This window comes from the organism of the source record quoted next, unplaced genomic scaffold (assembly GCF_019419815.1).
Source record: "Pyrus x bretschneideri cultivar Hongxiangsu unplaced genomic scaffold, Pyrus_bretschneideri_v1 Contig6, whole genome shotgun sequence".
NCBI lineage: Eukaryota > Viridiplantae > Streptophyta > Magnoliopsida > Rosales > Rosaceae > Pyrus > Pyrus x bretschneideri.
The window spans coordinates 11,340,111-11,351,010 of NW_025999798.1; the positions used below are offsets into that span (position 1 = coordinate 11,340,111).

At 41.6% G+C, this 10,900-nt stretch overlaps 2 protein-coding genes across 2 annotated transcripts; one reads left to right on the forward strand and one right to left on the reverse strand.

Annotated features, from left to right (window-relative positions):
• Positions 1-4,208: 4,208 nt before the first annotated feature.
• Positions 4,209-7,059, forward strand: LOC103941106 (ATP sulfurylase 1, chloroplastic). The gene is made up of 5 exons (XM_009351285.3): positions 4,209-4,777; positions 5,573-5,978; positions 6,112-6,372; positions 6,453-6,539; positions 6,682-7,059. Exons 1-5 carry the CDS (start codon positions 4,272-4,274, stop codon positions 6,817-6,819), a joined length of 1,398 nt encoding a protein of 465 aa, XP_009349560.2. The 5' UTR covers positions 4,209-4,271; the 3' UTR covers positions 6,820-7,059.
• On the reverse strand, positions 7,059-10,612 carry LOC103941109 (putative calcium-transporting ATPase 13, plasma membrane-type). Its single transcript, XM_048572111.1, has one exon. The coding sequence runs from the start codon at positions 10,409-10,411 to the stop codon at positions 7,547-7,549; it is 2,865 nt and encodes a 954-aa protein (XP_048428068.1). The 5' UTR covers positions 10,412-10,612; the 3' UTR covers positions 7,059-7,546.
• Between the last annotated feature and the right edge of the window lie 288 nt (positions 10,613-10,900).

Below are 10,900 nucleotides of genomic sequence, written 5' to 3' on the forward strand. Positions count from 1 at the left end.
TGCAACATTCAACCTTTATTTTGCTTGAAAATTTCCTATAATTGTGACCACTCATCCTTATTTTCCTTGAAGTTCTCTATAATTGCTTACAATAAAATAAATAATTCCAACATTTTAAGCCTACATGACATCGTTTCCAAGTACAACTAGACTTAGTAATAAGGAAGACGATATTATCTTTGATTTAGTTATAATTATATAATTTTTTTACAAAGTATTATATTGTTATAAATATACGTATATATATATATATAATATTAAAATTTTACGTTATGTGAGGCTTCGCCTCACGCCTCACGGTTCGCGTGTGACAGCCTATCCCGAATCATTTGTACCGTAGGTGTGAAATGATGATTTTGCCCCTGGACGTTAATTAGTGTTGTAGGGTGTTTGGTTTGTTTTGTTTTTGGTTGTTGGGCTGCCATTTGGACCACACACTCACACACACCCATCTTCTTCTTTCCCGTGACTCTCTTTCTTTCTCATTCTCTCGGATTTCATCCGTTATCCGTACAAGTGGTACGGTCACTCTTCAAACTACCTTCATCTTTCAAGGATCGACGCCGAGGAGATTACTTTTATGTTCTTTGTGAGCTCAGGAGCTCATCCATACCATTAAATCGATGTGAAACCTTCGAAAACCCGTGAACCATAGAACCCCGATTTGGTGCACTGTTTATGCACACGTGATCGTGAGGTTTTTAGAAGTTTTTAAGGTTCTAGGAAGCTTTAGGACGTCTTCACGAAGCTTGGGGAGTAAGTTTGAAGTGTTTTGGACGTCGGGAAGCTCAAGTTCATCGAGTTGCAGGTTTGGCCAGATTATTGAGGTTTCTTCAGCGAGATTCCGCAGGTTTTAAGTTCCAAAAGTGGGAAGGTTTTTTTCTACTCGTTGTAAGCTTCATTTTGGTACAAATTTCATGGAATTTGGTTGAGAAATGAAAAAGATATTAAGGTTCGAAGTTTTTCCAGAAACCGGTGAAATTTCTAGTTGCAGACGACGACGCTGACGGTGGCGGACGGCGGCAACCAGCGAGGCTCACCGGAGAATGAGGCTAATATTCCGTCAGAGTTAACGGAATATTTTAACAGCGTCAGGTAACGATCGTTAACTTTTGTTAGGGTTTTAACGGAATATTCCCTAACGGCGTTGAGGTTCCACGCGTTTGGCAGGCACGTGCTCGCGCGTGACCGAGGCGTCTAGCCATGCCTTGGCCAGCGCGTGGAAGGTCGGAAATTTATTTTAAAAATGTGGGGATGTTCGTGAGGTTGAGTAGAGCACGTTGGTATATTCAAACACCCTATTTGAGCAATGTGTGAGAAGTTATTACCTAAGGTTGGTTATGTGCATTAATTTGACGTTTATATAATTGTTTCGCATATAAGTGAGGACTATCCGGAGGACTAGCGCAGCCACACGAGGCTCAGGGCTTACGACCCTTCTACGTATCAGTGAGTGAGCTTTTGTTTTCAGTATACATATATATATATATATATATTGATTGGTATCTTTCCAAAAATTACGTTTTAATGGTTTTATAATTGAAATGCCATGTCGAATATTGTCGATATTATTATTGTGATTATGTTGGTTATGCTTTGGTGCCGCGAACGCTCAGGTAAGTCAGGTGAGTATGTTGTTAGTGATAGATGTGGTGTTGATGTGATTGAGTTATAGCTTGTATTGCTATATCTCGGTGATTGTGCTCCGCCTGAGTAGGGCCTAGCCTTCACGTGATCGTTCACCTCCTGCACCGTACACTCACCTTGGATCCAAGGCAGGTGCCAGCCTATCGTACATACCACTATAGGTGGTTCCGACTCGTAGGTGACTTGCAATACATCGCATAGCCTTCACGTGATTGTAGCACTGAGCGTATTTAGATACACCAGCCTGTCATACATGCCACTTTAGGTGATTCCAACTCATGTGCAGGATAGTGGTTAATAAGCTATAGTTTCAGCCGTACAGGTCACTTTAGGTGACTCCGGCTAACGTACTGATATTACTGGCACATTATGATTTGTTTTATCTCACCTGCTTGATGCTTATACTATTTGTTTGGATATTCTGACGCGGCATATTCTGGCATGGCATATTTGAGCTTTATCATTTTAGCATGATTTGATATACAAGTACGTATAGTATTTTCTGGAAAGTATACAGGTTTTACAGAGAGGGGTTATAACTTTTGAGAATGAAATGATTTTGAAAAGCTTTGTTTTTGCTCACTCACGTTTTCTGTTTTACACCCCTCCAGGTTTTAGGTAGCGAGGATGTGGGTGACGAAAAAGGCATCGAGGCATTTCTGACAGAGCATCCTCCATGTAGGACTTTCTGGTTAACACTTGTGTAGTGTTTGTTTATTCTGGACTGCACCTAGGATACTTGAACTTCTACTTTGCATTTTTCCTTCTATGTTTGTTACTAGTACTCAATGATCTTTTTATTGTAAATTATCTCGTCGACTTTATTTTCCTCGTATTTTCACTCTTCTACTTCCACATTACGCACTTGGCTACATCACCCTCACGTGACGGCCAACACGCCCCAATTTTTGGATTAAGTGTGCCATCGCGCCTAGGCTGGGTTATCCATTGGACGCCTAGGTTACACCCCCGCCTTTTAATACATTGTTACCAATGCAATGTTTAAATATTTTTATACTTTTTAATTCATTTTCTTTCATTACCAATGTAAAGAAAATATGTCACATCCCTGCCTGGGGCGGACCACTTCCCGGGCCCGCTCCACCACCGTAGCACGATATTGTCCGCTTTGGGCTTACCATTCATTCACGGTTTTGTTTTTGGGAACTCACGAGCAACTTCCCAGTGGGTCACCCATCATGGGATTGCTCTAGCCCCCTTCTCGCTTAACTTCGGAGTTCCTACGGAACCCGAAGCCAGTGAGCTCCCAAAGGGCCTCGTGCTAGGTAGGGATGAGAATATACATTTAAGGATCACTCCCCTGGGTGATGTGGGATGTCACAAAATAAAAATTAAATATTATTTTATGTTTAAAATTTGACATATTAGATGGAGAGAAAAAAAATTTAAAATGTCAAAATGACACTTAAGCTGCCAAATTTTAATTTTGTTTAAAATTTAACCTCTCTTTGAAGATGGTGTAAGAAATAAAAAATTGAATAAAATGGGTGGACAACAAAACCCTAATATCATGTCATTAATATGCCTTTGAATCATGACATTGACTTTATATTTATTCAAACTGCATAAGTTATGTACCATGCATACATTTAATGATGAAATAAGTTGTATAATAAATGAAGATAAAAGATACAAGAGAAATTATAAAGTAGTGGAGAGTCATATTTAAAGAGAATATTTTTAACATTTTTCAAGTTACAATCCAATGTCAAAATGTCATTAGAGGCATTTTAGGCATCCGAAGATACACACTGGGTGAAATCAAACTTAATTAATAAATTTTCGTAGTTAGAGTCTAATCATTGAGTTTTTGTTAGGAAAAAGAAAAATGTTAATGAGATTATTTTAAAATGAAATTCTTTATAGACTATCTATCATTTTATAATAACATTCATTTTTCCTCTCACATGCTCTTATTAAATTTTTATTGATAAATTTATTTAATTTATTTGATCCAACGATAAAAAATTAAACGAGTGTGCAAAAAGTAAAATGAATTTGTAGCAATACCCTACAATTAAGATTGGTTATCCCACGGAGATTGAGTAATTCGACTCTTTTCTTGCTCAAACGAGGATTGTCAGATACGATTATATTATTTAATTCCTTTAATAACAAAAATTAGTAATAAAAATATTATTTAATAGTTGCCTCTCATGGGGCAATGTACGGTCCACTTGTCAGTATTATTAAAGCACCTCACCGCACCGGCAGTTTCCATACGAGTCCAAAACTGCAAAGCAATAACGACGGAAGAATTAAAAAGGAATCAACAAAATACTCCCAAATGCAAAAAGAGGTCCAGGTTCATCCTCTGCTGAACACCAAGATTTGTACCTGCACTCCCTAGAAAATTAAGCCCCAAATCATGCTTTCCCACTCAAATCGCACCATCCTGAATTTGATATCCTGTTGATAAGACTTCCCCTTTGTCCCTACCTGTCAAATTACACTTTTGATTCTTTCATTTTTTTTAATCCCACAAATAATCCTCCATTATTATCAACTTAATTATAAACTCCTAACCAAATTCTGCTCCTCTGAAGCACCCAGACAGTCAGAAATTAAAAACAGGGGCCTTTGGACCTTGGTCACCTCCTTCAATGGCGTCCATGGCCACCCTTTTCGTCAACACCCCCTACCCCTCTCACTCTTTCCCCAAGCCGTCATCTGCCCATTTCGCCCCCGTCCTCAAGCTCTCAACCCATCTCGGGTCCAAGCCCAGGACCCGCCAAAGGCTCCGAATTTCAAACGGCTTGATCGAGCCGGACGGCGGGAAGCTGGCGGAGCTCTTCGTCAAGGAGTCGAAGAAAGGCGAGACGAAGAAAGAGGCGGCGGCGCTGCCCAGGATCAATCTTTCAAGGATTGACCTCCAATGGGTTCACGTGATCAGCGAAGGCTGGTCGAGCCCTCTCCGTGGATTCATGAGAGAATCCGAGTTCCTCCAAACACTTCATTTCAATTCTCTCCGACTCGATGACGGGTCGGTCGTGAATATGTCGGTGCCGATAGTCCTGGCCATCGACGACGCGCAGAAACGCCGTATCGGCGAGTCGACCCGTGTCGCGCTCCTCGACTCGGATGATAATCTGATCGCTATTTTGAAAGAGTAAGATGCTCTTCTATTTTCTTTTCGGAGCTTGTGTTTTTTTTATATATTTTACTAGCATACAGGCGTGTGCGAAAATTTTTTATTTTTATTTTCGAAATAGGAGGAAGGAAGATAGTAATAGAAAACGTGAGTGTGGAAATATGTTGTTTAATTTTTTTTTTTTTTCAATTAGAAATATGTTAGGATTGCAGGTTAAGTTTTGAAAAAAAAAAAGAACAACAAAATTTAATTACGTGAAATTACATTTTTGTCTTATATTTCTTATTCATATTCCCTTTTAATTAAAAGGTCAAACTGGTAATTTGCGGTGTTTACTCGGTCTCATTTGTTGTTGTATTCCCTGTTTGATCTTGTGGCCGTTTCATTTTTATACTCCTCTTTCCTTAAATTGTCTGTTAACACGTTACCTAAGTTTTCATTGCAACTTTTATCCCCACCATCGTGGCATTATAACATTGGGTTCTACAACATCGTTGCGATTTCCTTGCAATGATGTAGTTTGCATGTCGTATATTTCTGGCCTATTACTGGTTGTATATGTATATCTATGTCATCATGTGATGCATACCATGTCGTAGAACACTGTGATAATGCTATGGTGGTAGGGGGAAAGTTGGGAAGTGTAGTACTCTACTTTCTCGTTTATGTGTCTGACGATAAAACCTGAGTATGCGAACATGTTCTGCTCATTTTGGATTCAAATTGTAGTTACTGTATGAAAGTTGTACATCTTATCCCATGACTTACCATGGTTTCTAATACCTCGCTATTTTATTTATTTGATCATATCAGTATTGAGATCTATAAGCACCTTAAAGAAGAACGGATTGCCCGCACTTGGGGAACAACTGCCCCTGGTTTGCCTTATGTTGATCAAGCCATAACCAATGCTGGAAACTGGCTGATTGGAGGTGACCTAGAGGTTCTAGACCCTATAAAGTACAATGATGGCCTTGATCGCTTCCGATTGTCTCCTACACAACTCCGTGAAGAATTTACAAAGCGCAATGCTGACGCTGTATTTGCGTTTCAGCTGCGAAATCCTGTTCATAATGGACATGCTTTACTGATGACCGATACCCGTCGTCGACTTCTTGAGATGGGATACAAGAACCCCATTCTCTTGCTTCATCCATTGGGAGGCTATACAAAGGCAGATGACGTCCCACTTAGTTGGCGAATGAAACAACATGAGAAGGTTAAAACTTGTTGTTTGTTGAAAGCCCTAACTAAATTGCGTGCAGTGATGCTGGAACCGATACGTATTGTATAGAACTGCTTGTCCTTAGCCAAATACTGATTCTGTTTGATATCATCTAATGTTCCCTCAGGTTCTTGAGGATGGTGTTCTTGATCCTGAGACGACTGTGGTTTCCATATTCCCCTCTCCCATGCACTATGCTGGCCCAACTGAGGTGCAGTGGCACGCAAAGGCTAGGATTAATGCAGGCGCTAACTTTTACATTGTTGGTCGGGACCCTGCAGGGATGGGTCATCCAACAGAGAATAGAGATCTGTATGATGCCGATCATGGCAAGAAAGTATTAAGTATGGCACCTGGACTTGAGAGACTTAACATCCTTCCCTTCAAGGTAAATAAATTAATTGGTTGTGATACTTCTTGTCCTTCTTCTATGATATCTTTCGTCATCGTTAAGTTATTCCCTTGCAGGTTGCTGCTTATGATAAAACTCAAGGTAAAATGGCATTTTTTGATCCCTCAAGGCCTCAAGACTTCCTTTTCATATCCGGCACAAAGGTACATGTCCTTTTAATGTTATATCCAACAAGTTTCTTTACTGTTATAATCAACCCTTCAAAGTAGTATTTAAAGAAACACACATTGCGTTTAAGTGTATAAGTTTGTTTTATCTAAAACAAGCTTCAAATTACCATGACAGATGCGAACACTTGCAAGGAACAAAGAGAACCCTCCCGAAGGATTCATGTGCCCTAATGGCTGGAAGGTGCTTGTCGACTACTATGATAGTTTGGTTCCTGCGGACAATGATAGAGTCCCAGAAGCAGTTCCAGCTTAGATGGAACCGATGCATCATATTGTACTTTCACTGTTTGTTTGGGAGGTAGCTAATTTAGTCTCTTCTGTGCGATCAAGATTACTTGATCGCTAATTAGTCTCCTTTGTGTGATCAAGATTTCCTAAGATTCTCTCACCAGTTTCTAATAAAACCATGTGAGGTTTTGGTGCAGAGATACGATACTCGCCTCAACTGTAATTAACGCCCCGTAATTGCATCTTGCATCGCTGTATTTGTGCATGCCCGCATCGCATGTACTGTGGTTTTCTTCCATAGAACAGAGATAATGCTATGCCTTTAAATTTGTCAAAACCCTCCTCTATTGTATGCACCGGCTATAATTTAAGGTGTTGAACAAAAGAAAAGCATGATCAAATCTAAATTTCTTGGATGACAGATTGACTTCTGAACATTTTTAGATATGAGAACCAGCATTCTTTCTCCACACATACCATCGGCGCAGCAGCTCTTACCGCCTCCGCCTCCGCCTTCGCCACCACCACAATTCCACGCCACCCATCCAGAACCATCCATACTCATTGCATTCAACCATGCACCGTCAATCTTATTTAATTGCTCCATAATTTTACACACTGAATTCTATATTACTCTAATTTACAGGGTGGGGGATTTGAAGTTGCATTAAATTCTATATTACTCTAATATATAGGGTGGGGGATTTGAACTTGGGTGCAATGCTACAGGTACTTTGCCTCGGCCAACTGCTCTAACCCACGTTTACTATCCCAGAGCTGAATATTGGCTTAGCAGGAACTGGTATGAACTTGAAAACCCAACTAATAGGCCAAGATATGGCTGCAATCCCAATGCATGCACCCCACTGTCCCCAACTTAACGGCTCTGTATCTGCAAACTTGTTCAGAAGTTCCACCATAACCACCTGAACTGCAATTGTTACGACGACGATGCCCCAAAACAGCTTGTTCCTCTGACTCCCTCCGAAGACATTAACCCTCTCCATATCCCTTGAATTAAACTCATTAAACACTTGGCAAAACACAAATACATTGAAGAGCAACGTGTTGTTTACCTTCTCACTAACACCAAATATTGATCTGCCTTTGAACTGCAAGATCAAGAGCACAACTATCTGGAACAAAGCTTGGGGTATAAGGTTCCTCCACATGACGTTGGTGATCACAGGATCCGTCTGACCCACGGGTGGCCTTTCCATGAGCTCTTTGGCGGGCTTATCGGTGGCGAGTGCTAGAGCCGCCATTGTATCCATAATCAGATTCACCCACAATAGCTGGACCGCTGTTAAAGGTACTTCGCCAGCCGAGGCAGCTGCCACAAAGTTGACCACAAGAGTTGCAACATTTATTGTGAGCTGGAATTGAACAAACTTTTGGATGTTGGCATAAACTCCTCTTCCCCATCTTAAAACAGTTACCAAAGTTGCAAAGTTGTCATCTAAAATGACAATGTCTGAGCTCTCCTTCGCCACTTCCGTGCCCTGAATTCCCATCGAGAGTCCTATGTCCGCTTCTTTGAGTGCGGGCGCATCATTCGTGCCATCACCTGTCACAGCTACTACATTGCCTTTCTGTTTCAAGCACTGCACCATCAGAAGCTTATCAAATGGCGAAGACCTCGCCATCACGTGAATTCCATCAACTTTCTGCATTCTTTGCTCTGGCGTGTAGTTGCGAAATTCTATACCTGCTACCACTGCTTCCTTGGCTTCCTGGTCAGGCCGGAGTATCCCGCACTCGCTAGCTATTGCTGTAGCGGTGAAAACATTGTCGCCGGTGATCATTTTCACCTGCACCCCGGCTAACTGACAAGCTTCTACGGCATCCATCACTCCTGGCCGACATGGATCCTTTAGACCTACCAATCCTAAAAGGATCAAGCTGCTTTCTTCGAGCTTTTCGTACTTATTTTCGTCATTAATGTGCTTTTCCTGAACTTGTTTGTGTGCAAATGCAATGCATCGGAGACTGCTTGCTGCCATGCCTTGAATAATCTGCTCAAACTTCAACCTTTCATCATCATTCAGATCTTTCGTGACACCAGATGCATCGTAGTAACTCGAGCATATTTCTAGTAACATTTCTGCAGCTCCTTTCCAATGCACATGGGTAGTATTGTCAGCCTTCCTTCTCATCAAAACCCCACTTCGTTTCTTATGCGAATTGAAGACTTCAACATGTTGAATGACACATTGCTTCTTCAATTCCTCCATGTCCATGTGCAGCTCCAGAGTAGCCCATGAAAGAATGGCTTTTTCAGTAGGACTGCCCGAAAACTCAAATCCCGATCCTGAACTAGGCCTATAAACACTACCGGTTGTGTTAAACGCTACTCCTTCTCGAATTAAATCGAGAAGACAATGAGAAGTTGATGAATAACCAGCATCATCTTCCACAGATTCATGTCCAAGCCAAAACTTTGTAACCTTCATCTCGTTGAGCGTTAGTGTGCCTGTCTTGTCTGTGCAAATTACGGTGGCACATCCCATTGTTTCGCAAGCAGAGAGCCTCCTTACCAATGCTTGGTCCGCCATCATCTTCTTCATCGAATAAGCAAGAGTCAGAGTGACAGCCAACGGGAAGCCTTCAGGAATTGCAATCACAATAACAATAACTGCAACTGCTACCATATCTACCACCGCATTCACCACATCATCAATCTTCATCTTGCTGCCCTCAAACTTGCCAAATTCACTCTTGCTCTTTGTGTTGCCCGTGAAGTAACGTGCTAACAAGACCACGAAAACTATGAGTGCAACACCCAAACCAATCTTCGCCATCAGCGGGGTTAGTTTACTTAGCCGCGCTTGTAATGGCGTCTGCTGATCACTCGTGTCACGACTGATTAAGCTCATCATTTCGCCCCATGTTGAGTTCATGCCAACTGAAGCCACAAGCAATTCGCCATATCCATCAACGACCTTGGTTCCTGAAAACAAGAACGGATTATGGCCGCCATTAACTTCCACATGCTCACTCTCCCCCGTCATGCTTGATTCGTCCATGCGCAATGAATGTCCACGCAAGAACAATCCATCAGCAGGAACTTGATCCCCAATCTTCAAGAACACAACATCTCCAACAACAATATCGAGGGTTGAAATCTGTTGCCTCCTCCCACCTCTCACAACATCAATTGGAATGTCCTCATTTGCTTTGGACAACTTCCGGAATTGCTTGTTCTGCTTGTAGTCACTAAAGGCAGATACAGCCACGATAAGAAAAACCGCAACAAAGATGCTTCCTCCATCATACCATCCTTCTTTTAGTCCATGCTGCTTTATGCCGAATCCAAGTGAGAGCGCAGCGCAGCCTAAGAGGATGACAATGGTAAGATCCTTAGAAGCTTGCCGCATAAAATGGAAGAGGCTTTTTGAAGGCGGCTTCTTGTACGTGTTTGAACCGAATGCTTCAAGCCGGCGAGCGATGTTGTCACCATCATCGTCGATGCCACGCTCAATGTCGGTTTGGAGAGCTGATACAACGCCATCAATGCCTTCGAGCTCTCGAAGAAGGTGTAGGTTTTTCTCCTTGATGAGTTGAGTGAGGCATTTGTTATCAATTTTGAAACCATTGTTGAGGTGACAAAGTTCCATTGGTTGTGATAGAAGCAGCTATTGAGAGGCGCTGAAAAATTGCTTGAACTTGGCGCTATGATTGGCATTATTTGTAGGGATGGTGATTGGCGCACAATCAACAAGTCACACACTGACACACCAAACGCCAAACCCACCTGCCTTAGCCAACATCTATGCAGAATCAACCTTGCTTTTCCAACCTCCACCGTGCTTCTTCTTCCTTTTACTATACTTTTACAAGTTAGTGGAAATTTCTTTTTCCTCCAAATGGTTAAATATAAATTTTAGAAATTTCGTTTTCCTCCAAATGGTTAAATATAAATTTTACATCATTCATCGGTACGCTGTAGCTAATCGAAGCTTGGAAATTTTGTTTCTAAGTGGGACTCCCCCCCCCCCCCCCCCCCCCCCCCCCCCCCCGGTTGTTGTGCTTCCTGTGAAAGGTTTCATTAACTTCATAATTTATGTCGAGTAGACCTTGTTCTTGTGAGAATTATTAATTGATTA